This window comes from Macaca thibetana, chromosome 8, assembly GCF_024542745.1.
Source record: "Macaca thibetana thibetana isolate TM-01 chromosome 8, ASM2454274v1, whole genome shotgun sequence".
Taxonomy (NCBI): domain Eukaryota; kingdom Metazoa; phylum Chordata; class Mammalia; order Primates; family Cercopithecidae; genus Macaca; species Macaca thibetana.
Window position 1 is genome coordinate 120,386,110 of NC_065585.1, and position 24,794 is coordinate 120,410,903.

The 24,794-nt window shown below is 45.3% G+C and overlaps 3 protein-coding genes across 3 annotated transcripts in view; 1 reads left to right on the forward strand and 2 right to left on the reverse strand.

Annotated features, from left to right (window-relative positions):
- Nucleotides 1-19,386, forward strand: part of LOC126961275 (tumor necrosis factor receptor superfamily member 10D-like) — a 29,672-nt gene extending 10,286 nt beyond the window's left edge. The window contains 9 exon segments of the mRNA XM_050801450.1: nucleotides 473-575; nucleotides 7,159-7,272; nucleotides 8,614-8,725; nucleotides 9,753-10,003; nucleotides 10,579-10,610; nucleotides 11,033-11,215; nucleotides 16,766-16,784; nucleotides 16,787-16,837; nucleotides 17,008-19,386. Coding sequence (XP_050657407.1) covers nucleotides 473-575; nucleotides 7,159-7,272; nucleotides 8,614-8,725; nucleotides 9,753-10,003; nucleotides 10,579-10,610; nucleotides 11,033-11,215; nucleotides 16,766-16,784; nucleotides 16,787-16,837; nucleotides 17,008-17,138 — 996 coding nt within the window. The 3' untranslated portion in view covers nucleotides 17,139-19,386.
- R3HCC1 (R3H domain and coiled-coil containing 1) overlaps nucleotides 1-24,794 on the reverse strand; it is a 222,898-nt gene that overhangs the window by 128,099 nt on the left and 70,005 nt on the right. The window lies entirely within an intron of this gene.
- Nucleotides 1-24,794, reverse strand: part of LOC126961287 (60S ribosomal protein L34-like) — a 563,491-nt gene that overhangs the window by 27,384 nt on the left and 511,313 nt on the right. The window lies entirely within an intron of this gene.

Sequence of the window (24,794 nt, forward strand, 5' to 3'; positions counted from 1 at the left end):
CGGCCTTTTATATTCTTATAAAATCTTTTCTTGCCAACCACAGTGGTGTGTTCCTGTTATCCACATTACTTGGGAGACTGAGGCAGGAGGATCACTTGAGGCCAGAAGTTCCAGGCTGTAGTGGACTATGATCACACCTGTGACTAGCCACTGCATTCTAGCCTGGGCAACATAGCAAGACTCTATCAAAAAAATAAAAAATAAAAATAACTCTTCTGCTCACATTTTCTGAGATAAAGATATTTTATGTTATAATATAAGAAAAGGACACAGATGTGTTTTTCTTTATAGAAAATAGCTGCCCTAGCAGGCCAAGGAACAAACACGGATGCAGAAGAATGAAAGTTTGGAGCTGGAAAGAAGCCCAAGCTCTGATGAGTTTTGTCACTTGGGGTGAAGGGAATATGAGACGGATCCTGGGAGAGGTAAGGTCTGGAAACCACTCATGCCCATCTCTGCCTTGTCCCCACAGGTCCAAGTTGACTCTGCCACCATCTCCCGGAAGGATGAAGTTCCCCCGCCGCCAGTGGCCTCACAGCAACAGAGGCGCAGCCTTGAGGCGGAGTGTCCAGCAGGTGCACTCTTATTTTTAAAAATCAGTTTATTTTTAATTGACAGATAAACATTGTATATATTTATGGTGTACACCATGATGTTTTGAAGTATGCATTGTGGAATGGCTAAATCAAGCTAATTCACATACTTATCGTGTATTTGTGGTAAGAACACTTAAAAATCTACTCAGCAATTTTCAGCTGTACGGATACAGAGCCCTGGGATAAGCCCTCTTTGCCCTCCTCATCTGTGGGTTCTGTAGCCATCCTCATCTGTGGGTTTCGCATTCGTGGCTGCAACCAACGCAGATCAAAAATATGTGGAAAAAATAATGGAAATGATAACACGACAATAAAAGTAGATAAAAAGAAATGCAGTATAGCACTTATTTACATAGCATGTCTATTGCATTAGGTATTACAAGGAACCTTGAAATGATTTAAAGCGTATGTGCCTGGGGTATATGCAATACTATCCCAATTTATATCAGGAACTTGAGTAAGTGCAGACTTTGTTCCATGGAATATATTTCCTGTGAATAGAAGGCAGGACTGTACGACACATCGTTTTAGTAACTGTAGTCAACATGTCACACAATACATCTCTTGAATTTATTTCCCCCTATCTCACTGAAATTTTGTGTCCTTTGACCAACAGATCTCCAACCCACCATCCAAATGCAACCCTGGTAATCACCATTCTACTCTCTACCTCTATGAGATTAACTTTTAAGATTCCACATATGTGAGATCATAAGGTGTTTGTCTTTCTGTGCCTGGCTTATTTCACTTAGCATAGTATCTCCAGGTTCATCTATGCTGTCAGAAATCACAGAATTTCCTTCTTTGTTAAAGTTGAATAGTATTCCATTGTGTCTGTGTACTACATTTTCTGTACCTTTTCATCATTGATGGACACTTAGGTTGATTAAATATCTTGACCATTGTAAATAATGCTCCAGTGCACATGGGAGGGAAGATACCTCTTCAACATACTGATGTCATTTCCTTTGGATGTACGCCCGAATAGTGGCATTACTAGATCATATAGTTGTTCTATGTTTTGTTTTTTGAGGAACCTCCATACTGTTTTCCACAATGGATGTACTAATTTCCATTCCCACCAACAGTGTACCAGCGTTCCTTTTTCTCCCCATCGTCATCAACACTTGTTATCTTTTGTCTTTTGGATAATAGCCATTTTTATAGGTGTAAAGTGATATTTCATTGTGGTTTTGATTTGCATTTCCCTGATTAGTGATGTTGAGCATTTTTTTCATATACCTGTTGGCCACATCTGTGTCTTCTTTTGAGAAGTGTCTATTCAGGTCCCTTGCCCACGCATCCATTTTAATTGGATGATTTGATTGCATGCTATTGAGATGCTTGAGTTCTGTGTATTTTGGATATTAACCAAAATCTTGGATCTTTTGGATATCCATCTCTCATCCTGTAGGTTGTCTCTTCACTCTGTTCATTGTTTCCTTTGTTGTGCAAAACCTTTCTAGTCTGATATAATCTCATCTGTCTATTTTTGCTTTTGTTGCCTGTGTGTTTGGGGTCATAGCCAAGAAATCATTGCCCACACCAACGTTGTGAAGATTTTCCCCTATGTTTTCTTGTAGTAGTTTTACAATTTCAGGGCTTATGTTTAATCTTTAGTCCATGTTGAGTTGATTTTTACATATGATGTGAGATAAGGATCTTATTTCATTCTTCTACATGTCAATATCTACTTTCTTCAACACCATTTATTGAAGAGGCTGTCCTTTCCCCATTTTGTGTTCTAGGTATCTTTGTCACAATCAGTTGACTGTAAATACATTGATTTATGTCTGGGTTCACTATTTCATTCCATCAGTTTTATCTTCGTTTATGCCATTACTATTCAGTTTTGATTACTATACCTTTGTAATATATTTTAAAATCAGTATGATGCCTCCATCTTTGTTCTTTTTGTTTGTTTTGCTTAAGATCACTTTGGCTATTTGAGGTCTTTTGTGGTCCCGTACACATTTTAGAATTGTTTTCCTCTATTTTGGTAAAAAAAGTCATTGGAATTTTAATAGGCATTGCATTAAATCTGTAGGTCACTTTGGGTCATATGGACAATTAAGCAATATTGAGTTTTCTAATCCATGAATGTGTACTGTCTTTCCGTTTATTTTTGTTACTTTCCATGTCTTTCATCAATGTTTTCAGATCTTTCACCTCTGTCATAAATTTATTTAAAAGAGTTGCTGCCTTGACATCCATTTTTAGGCCCCATATAAGTTGTTTAAAACCCAATCATACCACAGCATCTTTTGCCCAATTAATAATTCCTTTCCCTCTTCAATTGTTTTTGATCTAGCACATTTGTTCTTCATCTCCCTGACCCCAAATCCAACACATCCCACAGCAGCTGACTACAATAAAACCCAGTGGTTCACACCAGAGCAGTGTGAACCTTCTTTGCAGGTGTTGTCTTCCACAATCCCTGTGGAAAGCCTAGGGTATAATGCCCATGGATCTTTATAAAGGTGTAGTCCCATGGGTCCTCTTTCTCTGTCTCTTGCTTCCCACACACCGGGTTGTGTCCTTGGACTGGATGGCTCCCCACTTCCCATAAGTGCTGCAAAGTGTGCTATCCTCTTCTCTGGAGTCTGTAAGTAATATAGCACTTCTGTGTTTCCTGTGTTTTGTTGTGTTGCTTCCTCTGTGTTTTCCCTAACTGACACATCTGAACCTAACATCTTTCTCCATCTTGGCTCTCTTAAAGAGTCGCTATCTCCTAAAGAGTAGAGATAACTTAAAACTGGACTTAGGTCAGACAAGAACCATAAGGTCTTCTGCTAGTAAAAGTAATTGTCTTGTGGAAGGGACACCCACAAGATGAACACCTAAATAGGCATTAGACGGTCCACCAGGATAAATAAGTTTTCTGTGAACATCCGTGATGAAATCTCCTGGATCCCCCCTCCAAGGTAAGGCTAGAATTTATAGCCACTCTACAGAGAGAAACCTCAAGACCAAATTAGAAAAAAATACAGCTACCACCTTGGTTGAATTTATTCCTAAGCATTTTTTGTGGCTATTATAAATGGGATTTTTCAGATAGTTTCTTGTTAGTGTATAAAAACACTGTTGAATTTGTAAGTTGAGTTCATGTCTAAGTTTATTTTTTACTGATAACAATTTATCTTTGGTCTCATAAAAAAACTTGACACTTTTTCTTTCCCTGTCTTATGTTTTTGATGTCATTATTTACATCTTTTTATGTTGTATATTCCTTAACAAATTGTATTAACTATCATTTTAAAAAATACTTTTGTCTTTTAACTTTTATACTAATGATACAAGTAATTTGTACACTATTATGATTGTATTAGAATATTCTGAATTTCATATTTTCTAGTTTCATATTTTCACATAGTTTGGTGTATCCAGTTAGTGTTCTGTTCTTTCAGATTGAATAGCTCTCTACAGCATTTCTTGTAAGGCAAGAATTTATGTATTTCGTGTAAGGCAAGAAATGCTAAAGATGAACTCCAATGGTTTTTTTGTTTGTTTGTTTGTTTGTTTGTCTGGTAAAGCCTTTACTGCTCTTCATTTCTAAAGGACAGGCTTGCCAGGTACAGTATTCTTGGTTGGCAAGGGTTTTTTCCTTTCTATACTTTGTGTAATTCTACTCTCTCCTGGCCTGTGGGTTTTCTGCTGAGAAGCCTTCAATAGTTGTATGAGGTTTCCTTTGTGTACATTGCTTTTCTCTTGCTGGTTTCAAAATTCTATTTGCCTTTGATTTTTGGAATTTGTTTAAGATATGTCTTGGTGAAGATCTCTTCATGTTTAATCTGTTTGGGGTTTTTTGGGCTTCATGAATGTGGATATCCATTTCCATCCTGATTTGGGACATTTCCTTTAATTATTTCTTTAATTACACGTTCTGTTCCTTTCACTTTCTCTGATGCTCCTTGGACTACCATAATGCATGTATTGTTTTTATTCACGGTAACCGTTGGTACTGTTGGCTTTCTTCCCTCTTTTTCATTCTTTTATTTTTTTTTTTCTTTCTGTGACTTGGTAATTTCAAACAATCTGTTTTCAAGCTCACTGAGTCTTTCTTCCAATTAGTCAACTCTGCTGTTGACATTCTCTGGAATTTTTTAGTTCAGATATTGTGTTGTTTAATTTTAGAATTTCTGCTTGGTTCTTTATGTTGTCTGTATATATTAAACCACTCATTTTGTTCATGTATTGTTTTTCTGACATGACTTAGTTGTCTATCTGTATTCTCTAGTAGCTGACTGAGCTTCTTTAAGATGAGTGTTTTCAATTCTTTGTCAGGCCGTTGTAAATGTCTGTTTGTTTCGGGTTGGTTACTTGTGCTTCATTTTGTTTCCTTGGTGCTGTCATGATTCCCTGATTGCTCATGAGCCTGAGGCAATGTGTGGGAATGTGCTCTTTGAAGAAGCAGGGACTTATTCCAGTATTTACAGACTGGCTTTGTCAGGGAACGCCCTTCACCAATCAGCCTGTACACAGATTCTGGGCAGGCCATGTGGTGTGGTTCAAGGGTGGTCAGAGCCTGTATCCAGAGAGGTGACCTGAGGCCTGGCTCCATGGGGGCTGAACTGGCACTGGAGTAGGCCTTGTACTTGGGTCTGCAGATGTCAGCCAGGTGCTGTGATGGGCCTCATCCTTGGGTCCACAGGGAAGGACCTGGAGCCTGAGTTCATGGGGACTGACCAGGACTAGGGCAGACCTGGAAGCTAAATCTGTGGAGTTGGGTCAGGATCCTGGGTCTGTAGTGGTAGCCTGAAGGCACAAGCTAAGACTGATATCTTAGCTTATCATGCCCTTATCTGTACGTGCTTCCAGACTTCTGTTTCCTACACTTCATGGTTCTTTATTCCATAGGGATACGTTGGATGATTTCTGTCAGTCAGGCACCATGCTAATGGGGATAATTATAAGAGGCCCTGCCCTCATGGAACCTTTTCTCTGGGATAGTGTTAAGATACACAGATCAAAATAACAGTCAGAAATTCCTGATCGGAACCATGAAGAATAATTAAGTGATGAGTGAGACGGAGACGAGGTTGGTGGGGCCTCTCGAGGATGGTGATTTTGGCCAGTATCCAAAGTTGGACAGCGATAGTTGTGCAGAGAGCCAGAAATAGTGCTCCTGAGCAGCCTGCCTAGGAATGAGAGCCGCAGGGTGCAGGGGCTGGGGGATACTGAGCAAAGACAGGGCCACCATAGTGAGTGGACAGCAAATAGGTCAGGTGGACCAGCATGGGCAGATCACATGTAGACGAGGTTGGATTTTATTTTGTTATTTTATTTTATTGTTTTTTTTTAAAAAAAAGTAGACTGGGCATGACGTGGTGGCTCACGCCTGTAATCCCAGCACTTTGGGAGGCCGAGGAGGGTGAATCACCTGAGGTCAGGAGTCTGAGACCAGCCTGGCCAATATGGTGAAACACCATGTCTACTAAGAATACAAAAAATTAGCCGGGTATGGTGGTAGGTGCCTGTAATCCCATCTACTCGGGAGGCTGAGGCAGGAAAATCGCTTGAACCTGGGAGGTGGAGGTTGCAGTCAGCCGAGATCGCGCCTCTGCACTCCAACCTGGGTGAACAAGAGTGAAACTTTGTCTCCAAAAATAAATAAATAAAATATTCCCTTTTTTTTTTTCGAGAGACTGAGTCTGGCTCTGTCCCCCAGGCTGGAGTGCGGTGGCCGGATCTCAGCTCACTGCAAGCTCCGCCTCCTGGGTTCACGCCATTCTCCTGCCTCAGCCTCCCGAGTAGCTGGGACCACAGGCGCCCGCCACTTCGCCCGGCTAGTTTTTTGTATTTTTTAGTAGAGACGGAGTTTCACCGTGTTAGCCAGGATAGTCTCGATCTCCTGACCTCGTGATCCGCCTGTCTCGGCCTCCCAAAGTGCTGGGATTACAGGCTTGAGCCACCGCGCCCGGCCTATTTTTCTTTTTTTGAGAGATGGAGTCTCGCTCTGTTGCCCAGGCTGGAGTGCAAGGGTGCGATCTCGGCTCACTGCAAGCTCTGCCTGCCGGGTTCACGCCGTTCTCCTGCCTCAGCCTCCTAAATAGCTGAGACTACAGGCGCCACCTGGCTAATTTTTTGTATTTTTAGTAGAGACGGGGTTTCACCGTGTTGGCCAGGATGGTCTCGATCTTCTGACCTCATGATCCGCCCACCTCGGCCTCCCAACATGCTGGGATTACAGGCGTGAGCCACCACGCCCTGCCAAAAAAAGATAAAATATTTCAAATATTTATATTGATTACATATTGAAATGCAGTGTTTTGGATATTTTAGGTTCAAAAGTAGATTGTTAAAATTAACTTGACCTTTGTTTTTACTATTTTAATACGGCTGTCATAGAATTTGAATTTTGCGTGTGGTTTGTATTATATTTCTGTCAGCAGTGACAGTCCAAGGTATGTAATAGATGCAGAACTGATGACAAGACCAAGCCTGGAAGAGTGGATTTCTCCGTCTGGATTCCACTGAGGGCCAAAAGAGAAGTTTTCCAGCCACTGCCAGCCTCTGGGAATTCTGTGGTGACTCATTCATTGTCTTTTCTCTCCTTTCCCAGGATCTCATAGATCAGAACATACTGGAGCCTGTAACCCATGCACAGAGGGTCTGGATTACACCATTGCTTCCAACAATTTGCCTTCTTGCCTTCTATGTACAGTTTGTAAATCAGGTACAGAATGTGTGAACCCCTTGCCCAGAGGTGGAGTGTGTAGTGATGAGGTGGGTGGGAGCTGTAGCTGATGTGAGTCGGGGAACCAAGTTCTAGCCCAACTTGGTCTTCATCATGCCCCGTTCCATGATTATGACTGGTTGATTAGACAAAAAAAAAAAAAAAGAGATTTCTTTTTTTTTTTTTAGACAGAGTTTCGCTCTTGTTGCCGAGGCTTGAGGCAATGGCATGATCTTGGCTCACTGCAACCTCCGCCTCCCAGGTTCAAGCGATTCTCCTACCTCAGCTTCCTGAGTTGCTGGGATTACAGGCATGCGCCACCACACCTGGCTGATTTTGTTTGTTTGTTTGTTTTGAGACTGTGTCTCGCTCTGTTGCCCAGGCTGGAGTGCAGTGGCGCCATCAGGGCTCACTGCAAGCTCCGCCTCCTGAGTTCACACCATTCTCCTGCCTCAAGCTCCTGAGTAGCTGGGACTACAGGCGTCCGCCACCACATCCGGCTAATTTTTTTTGTATTTTTAGTAGAGACGAGGTTTCACTGTGTTAGCCAGGATGGTCTTGATCTCCTGACCTCGTGATCTGCCCGCCTCAGCCTCCCAAAGTGCTGGGATTACAGATGTAAGCCACCATGCCAGGCCAGTTTTTTGTATTTTTAGTGGAGACAGGGTTTCTCCATGTTGACCAGGCTAGTCTCGAACTCCTGACCCAGGTGATCCACCCACCTCAGCCTCCCAGAGTGCTGTGATTACAGGCGTGAGCCACTGTGCCCAACCAAAATCTTTTCTATAATGCCTGGCAACTGGCTGGGAACTCCTCTGAACTATTGCCTGCAAGGGGGTGGGGGCGTCATTACAGCACAGAGGAGGCCTGGCCCAGTGGACAGGGCTGGGTTCCAGTGGTGGCACGGGTCTGCTCCGGGAGCAGGCTGTTTCCTCCCGGGCTCTGTACTCCTGGCAGGTGCTCGGCTTCACTCAGCCTTCAGGTTCTCAGGCCCCTTCCTCCTCCCAGTCAAGGACGGGGCTTTTGGGAAGTCCCCCAAGGGCTGCTCTCCTTGCAGAGTCTCTCAGGTGATGCCCTTGCGCCTCCCTTGCTACTGACCTTGCCATCTAAACAATGCTTTTCTCCTGATCTGATGTAATAAATAATCACGGTCCTTTTGTATTGGTCCTTATGTACAGGGTGGGTGTCCTGTATGAGTCCCGAGTATGCTGGTGCAGAAACCGGCCCTCAGAACTCCTTGGTGAACTGAGTTGAGCTGAGTGGGAGGGGATGGGGTGGTGAGGAAGGGTGGACTGACATGTCAGGGAAACACATTCCCAAAACCTTATGCTCTGTTGTCAGGTCAAACAAATACAAGCTCCTGCACCACGACCAGAGACACTGTGTGTCAGTGTGAAAAAGGAAGCTTCCAGGATGCAAACTCCCCTGAGATGTGCCGGAAGTGCAGCACAGGGTGAGACAGCAGCCAGGGGCTCCCGACAGCTTTCAAGAACCTGAAAAGACCTGAGTCACCGAGTACCTCTGTCTCACCCCTGACCCCATGAGGCGTCCCTGAGCCTATGGGATTTCCTGAGCCTGCGGTGGCCCCTCCTGGTCCATCTGCCTGTCCCCACCCCTACCCCCTGCGGCAGTCCCTTCCCATACCCTCCCTAACACGAGTCCCTTTGGCCAGGCTGAATTGTTCACTGGGCACAGGAGGTGACTTTCTAGGTCCCTTGAAACTTTTCAGGGGACCTAGGAAATGTGATTTACTTTTGAAATCAGAAGAACACACTTGAATCCAGCCTGGCTTGTATTTGTCCTTATTCCAAATTGGTTTAAAAAAAATGTAATTTTAAATATTTTTTATGCAGGTGGAGACCCATAAAGGAAAAAGTGCCTGTAGCTCACAAAAATCATAATGAGGCTGTGGGTGGAGCTCCCTTAAGTTCCCATGAGGACCTGAGCCCACCCCGCCGGCCTCACTCCTGGCCCCTGACTTCTCAATAAGTCCTTCTTTTTCCTATTTGGGTTTTAGGGGCAAAGAGCAACTTGCTCTTCTCTGGCCCTCCACTGTTTGCTGTGATTGGGAGCACCCAGCAGCAGACAGGGTGGGGTGAGGGCTCACTCGTACTGTGGGTTAACTGGAGGAAGGGGTTCAGCTTGTGGCCACGGGGGCTTGTGATCTTCCCCTGGAGTGTGGCTCCTCCTAAGGCAGCCTCCCCTGCAGCCCAGGGAAGCTCCGTGTGTGCCCAGCACAGAAGGCTCCTGGAGCTGCAGCTCTGATCCCAGAGCAGGGAGGCCGAGGGGCTGAAGTGCGCATGCTCAGACCCTTCCCCAGCCTCAAGAAGGGAGCATAGGGGGACCCTCTGCTGACACAAGGAACCTGTCCTCCTCTGACATCTTCTCAAGGACATTAGGCAGGGAGGGTGGCTCCTCTTTCATCTCACCTGGCCAGCTTTCCATCAGGAGTCCCCGTCTCCATCCCTGTGTGTACCCAGGTGTCCCAGAGGGATGATCAAGGTCAGTGATTGTACGCCCTGGAGTGACATCAACTGCAGTGCATCAGCTGCCAGTTCCACTGGGAAAACCCCCGCGGCGGAAGACACAGTGCCCACCAGCCTGGGGACTCCTGACCTTTACGGTCTCATAGCCGGCGTCGTTACAGTCTTCATCATTCTGTTTGCGGCTGCGTTTGTTTGCATTTTACGTCGGAAGAAACTCATTTCTTCACTGAAAGGCATCTGCTCAGGTAGGTGCTGGCTGAGGGTGGGGGCGCTGGACACTGTCTGCCCTGCCCCCTCCCACTCTGTTCCCACAGACAGTAATCCCCATCCCTGCCCCTGGTCCAAGTGTCTCAAGCCTGGCTCAATCTTCCTCCTTGTGATCGCCCCATCCCCACATCCCGTGTATCCCCCAGGACCCTGGTCTCATTGCCTCTCTCGGGGCTGGGGGTCCCCTCATCTCCCAGCCAAGTGTAGGAGGGCAGGGCCAGTTCCTCCCACCTTCAGGCCCAGCCAGGCAGGGGGCGGTCGGCTCCTCAACTGGGTGACAAGGGTCAGGATGAGAAGTGGTTCTGGGATTTATTCAGCCTTGGTCAGAGCAGAACATAGAGATTTTCCACGTGTTGGTTTTTACTCTAGTTCCCCTTCTCATCCCCCTTCCTCAGGGTGTCCCCGAATTGCAAGGCCCTATTCCTGTTCCCAGCCCCAGGGCTCCTTGTCCAGTGTCCCTGCCCCCAGCCTACCCCTGTGCCCCGCTGTCCTCTGGGAGGGAGGTGCTGTGTGGGCCCCTCCCTGCCTGCTAAGGAGACTCCTTCTCTTGCAGGTGGTGGAGGGGACCCCGAACGTGTGCACAGAGTAAGTTGGTTTCTTCAGAAACTGGGGGCTTCCTGGGTTCAGGAACTGCTTCCCGTCCACTGGCGAGCCCGGATGGACACAATTCCTTGTCCTCGTAGCTGCCCTGACTCTCTGACGTGGCCTGGGGTATCTGGGCTGACTGTGGGGGACACATGGCCATTTTGAGCAGCACACAGACTGGCGGGCCGTGCTGCAGCCCCGTCCTTCCTGCAGCCTGGGTGACACCCTCACTCCACAGCTGACCCCGTGGGGATGGGGTGCCCACCTGACCCACCTCCGCAGTGGATGCTGGATGTGCTGAGCCTCAGCTGCCTGGGGTGACCTCATTGGAAGGGATTGGGGATGGCAGGTCCAGCTGCCAACTGGGGACCTTGAAGCTGAGCCCTGGGTGTGGACTGGAGTGGGCTGTTTGCCTTCCCAAGGTCTTTTTCCGGCGTTCACGTCCTTCACGAGTTCCTGGGACGGAGGACAATGCCCGCAACGAGAGCCTGAGTACCAGATTCTTGCAGCCCACCCAGGTCTCTGAGCAGGAAATCAAAGGTCAGGAGTCGGCAGAGCCAACAGGTGTGACTGTACAGTCGCCAGAGGAGGCACAGCGTCTGCTGGTGAGTTGAGGAGGGACTGTGCCATGCCTGGCCTGCTGCCTGCACAGGACTTTGAGGACAGTGGGAGATGGCAGTGCCTCCGCTCTCCTGGCCCAAGGGGACATGAAGCCTTTGGGAGACAGGGGACTGCAGGGGACGGAGCAGCTGCACTGAGGTGGTGACTGTGCCAGTCTGCAGGACATCTGCTTCTTTTTTTTTTTTTTTTTTTTTTTTTTTGAGACGGAGTCTCGCTCTGTCGCCCAGGCTGGAGTGCAGTGGCCGGATCTCAGCTCACTGCAAGCTCCGCCTCCCGGGTTCGGGCCATTCTCCTGTCTCAGCCTCCTGAGTAGCTGGGACTACAGGCGCCCGCCACCTCGCCCGGCTAGTTTTTTGTATTTTTTAGTAGAGACGGGGTTTCACCGTGTTAGCCAGGATGGTCTCGATCTCCTGACCTAGTGATCCGCCCGTCTCGGCCTCCCAAAGTGCTGGGATTACAGGCTTGAGCCACCGCGCCCGGCCGACATCTGCTTCTTATTCCTTGTCCCCAGAGTCTGGATCTCCACAGGCATACAGTGGGTGTCACAGGGTTCGTTGATGACTGACTAAGGCTGCACAGTCTCCATCGTGTGCTCCTAACAGAACTCAGGGAGCCCCTGCTTGAAACTGCAGAAGTTTTAAATGTACTTCAAAATTCTCACTACACTGCACATACTTCATAGTAAATCTTGGTCCAGATTTCTGATCAAGTATGTAAGGAGGCTTCTGGGAGGAAGTAGGATTTCTCAGTCAGTGCGTAGAAGTGCTTTTGTATTACACAAACACATACATCCAGTTATTCACTTGGATTCACCAGTTTTGATATGACATTGAGTAGGTGTGAAATCTGGACACACATTTTCTTTTTGCTTCGAAAGTTCTTTCCTTCAAGATAAGATGATCCTATCTAATTTCTTATGGACTTTTAAAGAACGATTTGGTTTGTAGCATTCACCAGTGGAATGTAGGTGCCATTTCTTTTGCAATGCTGCGTGAAGGGAGGAACTCTGAATTATTCTGAGTCATTGTCTCCTTCCTCCTCACCTGTTTAAGAAATGATTCTCCTATTGTTTACTGCTTTTGGCTCCTCTTTGACCACTTGTCAAATACTTATCTGGACAAGGATCACTTTCCACCCGTTTTCTTCCTTTCCTATAACTACACCGCATGTTTTTTTAAATGAAGTATAAAAAGGGAAGAAAACAAACAAAAAATGTCAACAATTACTCCATGCTGCTGAACTGCATTGCACCTTTATTATGTAATTTGTAGAGATCTGATCTTGCTATGTTGCCCAGGCTGGTCTCAAACTCCTGGCCTCAAGTCATCCTCTCACCTTGGCCTCCCAAAGTGGTGGGATTACAGGCATAAGCCACTGCACCTGACCGCGTTGCACATTTTTTGAAAGTGGTAAATGCAGAGCCACACGTCTGCCACACTACAGGAAGGTTCTCAGTCATAGTGGTAGTCCCCCAACACTTCCTCCAGCCCCAGCCCTTCTTAATTCAGGTAAATGCAACAGAGAATATCTTGTGATTCTTTGTGGAAATTTTTATGCATATGCCACGTATATTCATACAAGCACGTACATTTTGTTTACATTACAGGGATTATGTTACATATAATACACTGCCAAAGGAAACTTGTTTTCATTTTTTCTTTTTCCTTTTTCTTTTTTTTTTTTTTTTTTTTTTTTTTGAGACGGAGTCTCGCTGTGTCTCCCAGGCTGGAGTGCAGTGGCGTGATCTCGGCTCACTGCAAGCTCCGCCTCCCGGGTTCACGCCATTCTCCCGCCTCAGCCTCCCAAGTAGCTGAGACTACAGGCGCCCGCCACCACGCCCGGCTAGTTTTTTGTATTTTTAGTAGAGACGGGGTTTCACCATGTTAGCCAGGATAGTCTCGATCTCCTGACCTCGTGATCCACCCGCCTCGGCCTCCCAAAGTGCTGGGATTACAGGCTTGAGCCACCGCGCCCGGCCTCTTTTTCCTTTTTCAAATTTATTTTGATTCAGGAGGTGCATATGCAAGTTTCTTACCTGGTTATATTGTTTGATGCTGAAATTCGGGGTATGAATGATTTTATCCAGGTTGTGGGCATAGTATCCAACAGTTAGTTTTTCAACCCTTCCTCCCCTCCCTCCCTCCCCGCCCTGGTAGTCGCCAGTGTCTATTGTTGCCGACTTTGTCTTCGTAAGTACCTGATGTTTAGCTCCTACTTATGAGTGAGAACATGCAGTATTTGGTTTTGCGTTCTTACGTTAAATCACTTAGGATGATGGCCTCCAGCTTCATCTATGTGGCTGTAAACAATATGATTTCATTCTTTTTTATTGCTGTGTAGTCTCCCATGGTGTACATATACCACATTTTCTTCATTCAATCCACTGTTGATGGGAACCTAGGTTGATTTCCACATCACTGCTATTATGGATAATGGTGTCTGTCTTTTGGTAGAATGATTTGTTTTCCTTTTTTTTTTTTTTTTTTTTTTTTTGAGATGGAGTCTCACTGTCACCCAGGCTGGAGTGCAGTGGCACGATCTCAGCTCACTGCAAACTCCGCCTCCCAGGTTCACGCCATTCTCCTGCCTCAGCCTCCGGAGCAGCTGGGACGCCACGCCCAGCTAATTTTTTGTATTTTTAGTAGAGATGGAGTTTCACTGTGTTAGCCAGGATGGTCTCAATCTCCTGACCTTCTGATCCGCCCGCCTCGGCCTCCCAAAGTGCTGGATTACAGGTGTGAGCCACTGCACCCGGCTACACCTGGCTAATTTTTGTATTCTTTAGTAAAGACAGGGTTTCACCATGTTGGTCATGCTGGTCTTGAACTCCTGACATTGTGATCCACTTGCCTTGCCTCGCCTCCCAAAGTGCTGGGATTACAGGTGTGAGCCACAGTGCCCTGCGCTACTGATTTTTATACATTGATTTTGTATCCTGAAATTTTGTTGAAGCTGTTTATTAGTTCCAGGAGCCTTTTAGTGGAGTCTTCAGGGTTTTCAAGGTGTAGAATCATATCGTCCATGAAGAGTTTTGACTTCTTCATTTCATATCTGGATGCCTTTTCCTTCTTTCTCTTGCCTGAGTGCTCCGGCTAGGACTTCCAGTACTATGTTGAATGGGAGTGGTGAGCGTGAGCATCCTTGTCTTGCTCCAGTTCTCAAGGGGAATGCTTCCAGCTTTTGCCCGTTCAGTATGATGTTGGCTGTGGGTTTGTCATAGATGGCTCTTACCATTGTGAGGCATGTTCCAATGGGAACTTTCTAATGTTTTTTAATATCCAAAAGAGCAAACACCTCTTCCATACTTTTTCAAAATGTATCATTTTACCCAGATAAAATTCACAATTAAAAGATTTCCTCCATCCTTCCCTTCTGAAAAAACTCGGCATTTTTGTCAATTCGCTTTAAAATTAAAAATTAATCTAGAAATACTGAATATTTTATAAATATAAATGTAAATATTTATACATATTTTATAAATATTCAGTATTTATATATAAATAAATACATATTTATATATAAATATATGAATTTATATAATATATATAATTATATATATATTTTTAATTTATTATTATTATTATACTTTAAGTTCTAGGGTACATGTGCATAACGTGCAGGTTTGTTACATATGTATACTTGTGCCATGTTGGTGTGCTGCACCCATCACCTCATCAGCACCCATCTACTCGTCATTTACATCAGGTATAACTCCCAATGCAATCCCTCCCCCCTCCCCTCTCCCCATGATAGGCCCCGGTGTGTGATGTTCCCCTTCCCGAGTCCAAGTGATCTCATTGTTCAGTTCCCACCTATGAGTGAGAACATGCAGTGTTTGGTTTTCGGTTCTTGTGATAGTTTGCTAAGAATGATGGTTTCCAGCTGCATCCATGTCCCTACAAAGGACACAAACTCATCCTTTTTTATGGCTGCATAGTATTCCATGGTGTATATGTGCCACATTTTCTTAATCCAGTCTGTCACTGATGGACATTTGGGTTGATACCAAGTCTTTGCTATTGTGAATAGTGTTGCAATAAACATACGTGTGCATGTGTCTTTATAGCAGCATGATTTATAGTCCTTTGGGTATATACCCAGTAATGGGATGGCTGGGTCATATGGTACATCTAGTTCTAGATCCTTGAGGAATCGCCATACTGTTTTCCATAATGGTTGAACTAGTTTACAAAATAGTTTATAAAAATATATAAATATATGAATTTATATAATAAACAATAATTATATAAACTAATAAATTTATATACAAATAAATTATATATTTTATTATGTATATTATATATATTATATATATATAATTTATTATATATATTTATATATAAAATCTATATATACATACATAAATTTATATATAAATAGTGAATATAAAATATTCAGTATTTCTAGATTCAGTATATTTATTCAGTATAATAATATTCAGCATAATATTTATTCAGAAATAAGTATTCAGTATTTCCTTATCAAAGGAGATAACATTTGGTGTCAAGTATTTTATTGTAACTGAGTTGTGATTTGTGTTCCTCTTCAAATCAATTATTCCTGTTTCTTATGGCTGTTTAGTATTTCGTATCCAGCATGAGTTGGATAGCCTTGTAATTCTGTTTGCTAATTTATTGCATCTGCTATGTTTTTAAGATTCCTCCAAACATACATTTCTATTTCAGTATTGTAGTTTCATTCTTAGGGATTTTAAATGACATTGAAAATAATGATTATTGTGTCTGCCCTCTTCCAAGAGTCTCGCCTCATTTTAATTTTCCATCTTGTTGCCTAGGCCAGACCTTTCAGAACCATGTTCAGCTGTGCTTAGGGAAGGCAGGTATTTGGGTCCTGATTTGATTTCTGGAGAAGACCTCCAAAGTGTCACCCTGAGGAATGGCGTTCACTTTTGGTTTCATATAGAAATTCTCATAATCAAGAACGCAACCTACTATTCTAAAAGGTTCTGAAAAAGATCAGAATTGGTGTTTAATTTTACCAAATGTCTCTCCAGCGTCCATGGAGACTGCTGTTTTATTTAATTACACTATGGATATGGTACAGTATTAATGATCAAAGGTCATTTACAGTCTTGGAATAAATCATTTTGTTAGGTTTTCCTGGGTGCTCTCATATATACTCTTCTGCTGAGACTTCTGCTGGTGAGAATTGTGTAAGGAAGTGATCATTTCCTGTGAGGGTGGGTGGGAGTTGATTAGATGGGGCAGAAGGGGACTTTCTGGGGTGGTGGCAATGTTCTATGTCTTGATCAGGGGATAATTACCCGGGCATATACAGTAGTCAAAGTTGGGCAGAACACTTACAAAGTGAACATTTACTGCATGCCACTTATGTCTCAATGAGTCACCAGCACACAGAGCCCAAGAGCTATGCAGGACCAGAGGTTTGTCTCCATCTCCATGGAGACCCGAGATGGGAAGCGCTGCAGGTCTCTTGCTGGCTGGTGGTCAGGGTCAGTACTGGACTGCAGGACTCCTGACTCTGACCAGAGCATTCCCCACTGTGTGTTACAGGAACAGGCAGAAGCTGAAGGCGTCAGAGGAAGACGCTGCCGGTTCCAGTGAATGACGCTGACCCCACTGAGAGTAAGTGTTTTGTGCCTTGAGACAGGGAATAGGGACAGTGTCCTAACTGCTGTCCCTATAGCGAGAGGGCTCTTCTGGAGCATTCACTGCTGGAAGCAGGGGGTCCCATGTCAATCCTGTGCTGATTGTCCTTGGAGCATCGAGACTCTAAATCTCTTCTCTCTTCTCAGTCAACACCTTGCTGGATGCCTCGGCAACACTGGAGGAAGGACATGCAAAGGAAACAATTCAGGACCACATGGTGGACTCTGAGAAGCTCTTTTATGAAGATGACGCAGGCTTTGCTACGTCGTCCCTGTGAAAGAATCTCTTCAGGAAACCAGAGCTTTCCTCGTTTACCTTTTCTTCTAGAAGGGGAAGCAGCCTGGAAGAGACAGTCCAGTACTTGAATCATGCCTCAACTAACTCTGCTATCCAATATGGTGCAGCTTACCAAAGTCCTAGAACTTTGTCAGTGCACTTGAAGTAATTTTTATGAAATACTGCGTGTGATAAGGAAACTGGGGAAATTTGTATAAGACTCTTGGCGGCATAGAGTTATACGATTGTGTATTAACGGTGGTTTTCGTCCAAGTGCGGTGGCTCATGCCTGTAATCCCACCACTTTGGGAGGCTGAGGTTGGTGGATCGCTTGAGTTCAGGAGTTTGAGACCAGCCTGGTCAACACAGTGAAACTCCGTCTCAATTTAAAAAGAAAAAAAGTGGTTTTAGGATGTCATTCTTTCCAGTTGTTCATCATGAGACAAGTCTTTTTTTCTATTTCTTATATTGCAAGCTCCATCTCTACTGGTATGTGCATTTAATGACATCTAACTACAGATGCCGCATAGCCACAGTGGTTTACCTTATAGTTTTTTAACTTTAGAATGGGATTATCTGGTTATTAGCTGTATTTTCAGTTTAGGATATTTCTGAGTTAATGATGAGATTATCAAGACATAGTCCTATGCTACGTCATGAGCATATGGATTTATGAGGGTTCGACTTAGAGTTTTGAGCGTTAAGATGGGATTATTGGGGCTTACCCCCACCTTAATTAGAGAAACATTTGTATTGCTTATTACTGTATGCTGTATTATCTATTTTCCGATTTTTGTATAATGATGTAAGCATGGAAAAACTCTAGGAAATGCACTTATTAGGCTGTTTACATGGGTTCCCTGGGGGTGCAAATCAGCAGTCAAAAATGACTGGAAATATAACTAGTGACGAAGGGAGAAATCCTCCCTCCGTGGGAGGCACTGACTGTGTTCCAGTTCTCCCTCCTACGCCCTGAGACTGGACAAGGGTTTGATGACTGGCAACTTCTCAGGGGGCCAGCCTGTCTTACTTGATAATTTTAGAGGTATATAGCCATATTTATTTATAAGTAGACGTTTACATATGCCCAGGATTTTGAAGAGCATGGTATCTTTGGGAAGCCATGTGTCTGATTTGTCCTGCTGGGACAGTCATGGAACTGCATCTTCCTACGTGTCCACAGCAGATGAAGACAGAACTAAGTTAGATCTGAGACTGTGAAGAGTTTCTCTTTCAAGCGCCATTACCGTTGAACATTAGTGAATCTTGGGCCTCCTTTGGGCTCAGGGCAGAGCAGGTGTTTATCTGCCCCAGCATGTGCCATGGCATCAGGAGGGAGGAGTGGACAGTGCTTGGGAATGGTGTGAAATGGTTGCCGACTCAGGAGTGGATGGGCCCCTCTCCCTTCTGGTGGTCTGTGACCCTGAGTCCCTGGGCTGCATTTAGGGTAGAGATTCCTGAGCTGCATTTTAGGGTACAGATTCCCTATTTGAGTCGCTTGACTTCTCTGTAAGCATCTGATTCATCTGAGTAATACCAATTCTTAAACACTATGACAACGGAACCTCAAATGGGTGACACATTTGTCCTTGTGTCACATTCCATTATTTTATTTAAGAACCTCAGTAATCAGTGTAGCCTCGTTCCAGCAAACCCTTCTCCACAGCAGTCCAGTCGTGGTAGGATAAATTACAGATGTAGTCATTCTAGGGGTTTCAATCTTTTCCATCTCAGGGCATTGTGTGTTTTGTTCCGGGACTGGTTTGGTGGGACAAAGTTAGAATTGTCTGAAGATCGCACATGCAGAGTGTTGTGTCCGTGGAGTTTTAGGAGGGGGTGGCCTTTCTGGTCTACGCACTTCCATCCTCTCCCACTTCCATCTGGCGTCCCACGCGTTGTCCCCTGCACTTCTGGAAGGCACAGGGTGCTGCTGCCTCCTGGTCTTTGCCTTTGCTGGGCCTTCGGTGCAGGACACTCAGCCTCAAAGCTCAGAGGGAGCCAGTCCAGACCCAGCTCCCTTGTCCCTTCCTCAGAGGCCTTCCTTGAAGATGTATCTGGCCTATTAGCCTTATCAGTGTTTAAGCTTATTCCTTTAAAGTAAGCTTCCTGAGAACGTGAAGTTGTTGGGGTTTTGGGGGGTTGGATATTTGTTTAAGTTTTGCTTTATACCGAGGTCAAATAGCACATAACACCTGGTTATTTATGAAATGCTCATATATTTATGACCAAAATAAATGTGAAACCTCATAGAAAAAGAGTTGTGGTGTTCATTTATTTCCATCCTCCCCTCCTCCTGTGACGCAGCTCTGATTGACAGGAGGCCAGGGCTTCCTTCCTGCTGGGATTCCTTCCTTGTCCCTTCTCTGCCTTCAGGCTTGGCCCGCCTGGGGGTGGGGTGGGGGGTTGGGGGGCTGGAGGTGGGAAGGGGTCGAGGTTCCTGCCTATAACTCCCTAGATTTTAAAGGGCCAGGTTCTTGGGCACTGGAATTCGCACGCACCTCCTCCCTGTTTCTCTCCTGTCTGCCCCTCCCTCTGGAGAGAGGGACAGCAGCCCTTGCCTGCATCCCCATCAGTGGACCCAGGTTGCTCAGCCCTACAGGCACTTGGGAGACCCATTTCCCGCTCCCCTTACCCTGGAGGAGCCGCTCTCCCTCTCACCCACAGCTCACGCGAGGCCCAGGCATGCCCCCATGCTGTCTGCCTTCCCCAGAGGGGAGGTGGGGCTGCTCCGGGCTACCCACTGCTTCCCTCCTGCGCTGCCCATGGCCTCACTTGGAGCCCTGGGCTGGGTGAGCTGCCTGGAGGCTGAGCAGCCTGTAGAGGGCAGCACACGCCGGAGCTTGCCTGCCAGCTGCTCTGGAGGCTGTGGAGGGGAGGGGGCCACAGCCCTGGAGACCTGGACCGGGACAACATGGCTTCCCCAGGGTTGGAGCTGCTTGTGTTGCCACCGCCTGCTCTCTCTCGAGGATTTAACCCCTGATCTCCAGGTCTTGGCGCCACGCAGCCGTGGCAGAAGTGGTCTTTGTTTCAAGTTTGCTCTATCCCAGACCTAACCAGGGTTTTCCTGGAGCCCACCCCAGGGCCAGTCCCTCTCAGCTAGAACAACTTTTTCAGGCGAGGCGACTCCTGAGCTCTGAGCCCACAGCCCCACTGCCTCCTGGCTCTGCCCCTCCTCCATGGGACTGCATCTTTTACACCTAAAAACGATGTGGGCGGTGAAATTTGGGTCAAGGTTAGAAAACAGCATGTTGGGAGGCCGAGGTGGGCACATCACGAGGTCAGGAGATCCAACCCTCCTGGCTAACGCGGTGAAACACCATCTCTACTAAAAATACAAAAAATTAGCCGGGCGTGATGGCAGGCACCTGTAGTCCCAGCTACTCCGGAGGCTGAGGCAGGAGAATGGTGTGAACCCAGAAGGCGGAGCTTGCAGTGAGCCGGGATGGCACCTCTGCACTCCAGCCTGGGAGACAGAGCGATACTTCATCTCAAAAAAAAGAAAAGAAAACAGAAAGGGGCAATTTTGGCCCAGCTTTTGCCCCATGGGGGTTGGGGGCTACATTCCTCCAGTCCCACCCTCCTCCTCTCTGGACCAAACCTGCTTTTCCTCCTGCTCTGTTCTCCCTCTTCTTCTTCCCTTTATCTTACCCAGCAGTAAGTAAGTGTCACAGGGGAGAGACAGGTTTTCTGGGCCAGTGGCACGAAGACAGTGTGGTGATTCCTCAAGGATCTAGAACTAGAAATACCATTTGACCCAGCAATCCCATTACTGGGTATTTACCCAGTGGATTATAAATCAGGCTACTATAAAGACACATGCACATGTATGTTTACTGTGGCACTATTCACAATAGCAAAGACTTGGAAGCAACCCAAATGTCCATCAGTAATAGACTGGATAAAGAAAATGTGGCACATATACACCATGGAATACTATGCAGCCAAAAAAAGGATGAGTTCATGTCCTTTGCAGGGACATGGATGAAGCTGGAAACCATCATTCTCAGCAAACTATCACAAGAACAGAAAACCAAACACCGCATGCTCTCTCTCATAAGTGAGAGTTGAACAATGAGAACACACGGACACAGGGAGGGGAACGTCACACATCGGGGCCTGTCATGGGGTGGGGGTCGGGGGGAGGGATCGCATTAGGAGAAATACCTAATGTAAATGACGAGTTGATGGGTGCAGCACACCAACATGGCACATGTATACCTATGTAACAAGCCTGCACATTGTGCACATGTACCCTAGAACTTAAAGTATTATTATAATAATAATAATAAAAGATTTTTCCAAAACAGTTGTAGGTAAAGAAAAGCAGATTTATGGCCAGGTGCAGTGACTCATGCCTGTAATCCCTGCACTTTGGGCGGCCAAGGCGGGTGGATTACCTGAGGTCAGGAGTTCAAGAAGAGCCTGGCCAACATGGTGAAACTCTGTCTCTACCAAAAAATACAAAAATTAGCCGAGCTTGTTGGCGCATGCCTGTAATCCCGGCTACTCAGGAGGCTGAGACAGGAGACTTGCTTGAACCCTGGAGGTGGAGGTTGCAGTGAGCCGAGATCGCACCATTGCACTCTAGCCTGGGCAGCAAGAGTGAAGCTCCATCTCTAAATAAATAAATAAATAAATAAGTAGATAAAGTAGATTTATTAGAGAAAGTAGGAAAATGTGTAGCAAGGAGGCAATGGGCAAGCCCGCAGAAGAGGAGCTGACTGCAAAGTGACAAAGGCTTGTTGGAGATTTTATAGGCTAGCATTTATGATGACTGTTGAAGAGGGCTTCGTGCAGTACTGATAAGCCAAGGTTGCAGTGAGCCAACCTGCAGGTGTCTGATGATAGCTGAGTGTGGGAAGATTGTGAGTTATTTGCACAGGAGGGCTCTGTATCCTGGACCATGAAGAAAGGCAGACTTATGTAAACCATGAAAATCGGAGACAGGTTGAAGATGTGCACCCATGACATAGCCACAGGAGCTTTTGATGACATGGCCCAAGGTGGTCACAGCACAGTTTGGTTTTATACTTTGTTTTTGTTGTTGTTGTTATTGTTGTTTTTGGAGACAGAGTCTCGCTCTTGTTGCTCTATTCACCTAGGAACAACGGTCTACAAACTAAGTAGCTCTTGGTCAGTCAGTAAAGAGCTGTGTATAGGGAAGTGTCCAGGTGACCCTAGAATCCAGCAGCTCCTCACCCAGTTCTAGAGTCAGTCTGAGAGGAACAGAGGCTCCCTGCTCATGAGTGTCTCCTCATTGCCTTCCTTAGGCACCAGGATCCCATATAAACGATTTCCATTTTGTAATAGAACTCTTTTGGGACTGCCCTCCCCGTTACAGCTTTTCCAAGATCACTGAAGACATCACGAGTTTTTCAGGTTTCAAGATTATTTTATGTCCCTCAGTCACAGGGGGAGCTTCAGTTAGTGTTCCATCGCAAGCTAGTAAGTCCCTCTTAAATGGAAACTTTATAGTCTAAAGGCCCAGTTCCCGGGAGGTGCTCACAGCCTTTTGCCATTAGCCCTAGTCAGTGTCCCACATAGGGCACAGAGAATGCGTCGTTACCTGCAATCTGGTTTCTAGTCTACACTGTGTGGTCCAGCCTCCAGGGCCAAGGGGCCTGAGGTGCTCTAAAGAGCTTCCTGCAGGCTTTGGTGGCTCTGCATTAATGCTGTCAGTCTTCCTGAAGTCCCTGTCTTCTCACTCCCTGCCTGGATCTGCACCCAGCACACATTCCTGACCCCACAAACGCCTCAGTGCCACGGAGACCTGGCACACATTTCTGATCCTAACTCAGGGCCTGGGGCCTGGCAGGGTCTCACTGTGTCTCACTGTGTCACTTAGGATGGAGTGCAGTGGTGCGATCTCAACTTATTGCAACCTTGGTCTCCTGAGCTCAAGCGATCCTCCAATCTCAGCCTCCTGAGTAGCTGGGACTAGGTGCACACCACCACACCTGACTAATTTTTGGTGGATATGGGGTTTCCTCATGTTGCCCAGACTGGTCTTGAACTCCTGAGCTCAAGCGATCTGCTCACCTTAGCCTCCCAAAGTACTGGGATTACAGACGTGAACCACCGCACCTGGCCTCAACTGTTCACTTCTTGTTTCATTTCATCTATGACAACTGTATACTCACATGTAACCATTATGCAATCAAGACACAGGAAATTTCCACCACCCCCAGAAAGTCCTTTTCTGCCCCTTTTAGGCAATTTCCACCACGTAGACAAGAGACAGCTACTTCCTCACTGGCTTTTAGGAGACTAACGACTTTCATATATCTGAGGGCACTTAGGAAAATCTCAAGTAAAAACTTATTCCAAGAATGTAAATGTGTTCAAAAATAAGGTACCATAACAATAGTATCAATAAGCAAACATACAGTCTCAATGGAGGCTGAAAAGGCATTTTGGATAATCAGATACCTATTCTGGCTTTTAGAACGGAACAGGAGGACACTTCACAATGATGAGAATTTCTGTAAGAAAACAAGAGCCAATTAATGGTGAAAGGCCTAAGTTTTCCCAATGAAATCAAATCAAGATCAAAATGCCTGCCTTCGCTAAACACCCTTCAACTTTGTCCTGAGAGTTCCGACCTATGCAACATGATATAGAACAAAAACAGAGGCAGGTCTCCTGAAAGCGAGAAGAAAAAAAAATCATGATATTAGGTATGATTGCATACTTAAAAATTGTAAGTTATAACAATAGTAATTTAACACATGTATATGTGGATGAATGTGCCACAAAATATAGCAGATAACCCTTTAGAAAATGTATTTACAAGAGCATTCATTTCATAAGGGTTACAGAACACATAATATACAAAGAAACAGCCTTAGTAAGAAATAGAAATAATCGGGGTGGAGTGGGGGGAGAGAGCATTATGAAAAACAGCACATTGTATTACAATTGTTCTACTATTTCCCTACTAATGTGGGAAGTCCCTTAGAGCAGGTACTGCATATTTTAATCTTGGCATACATTTTGCCTGGTACATAATCAATTCTCACTAAGTACTTGTAAAATCATTGTATGCAGGAGGTAATAAACATTTTCTGTTATTGTTACTCCTCGTTAGATAACTCATTCCTGGCTGGGCACGGTAGTTCATGCCTATAATCCCAGCACTTTGGGAGGCTGAGGCAAGTGGATTGCTTGAGTTCAGGAGTTCAAGACCAGCCTGGGCAATACAACAAAATATTGTTCCTACAAAAAATGCAAAAATTAGCTAGGTGTGGTGGCCTGTGCCTGTAATTCTAGCTACTCAGGAGGGCGAGGTGGGAGGATCTCTTGAGTCCAGGAGGTTGAGGCTGCAATGAACCATGATTGTACCACTACACTCCAGCCTGGGCAACACAGTGAGATCCTGTCTCAAAAAAACAAAAACAAAAAAACCTCATTCTTCTAGGTAGAGTTTCTGCCTTCACAGCGGTTTTTAATGCTGATTCATAATAGAATCTCTTTTAGGGAGCTGTGAAATATATGCTGGGTCTACAGAAAAGATTGTTGACATGAGTGGAAGATAAGGCATTTCAGCATACATATGATAACTATAAAAGAAGAACCAAATGGAAATTTTAGAACTGAAAATTCCACTCTCTGAAATGAAAAATATATTTGGATTTTCTTAAGAGAGATTGAACAGGGC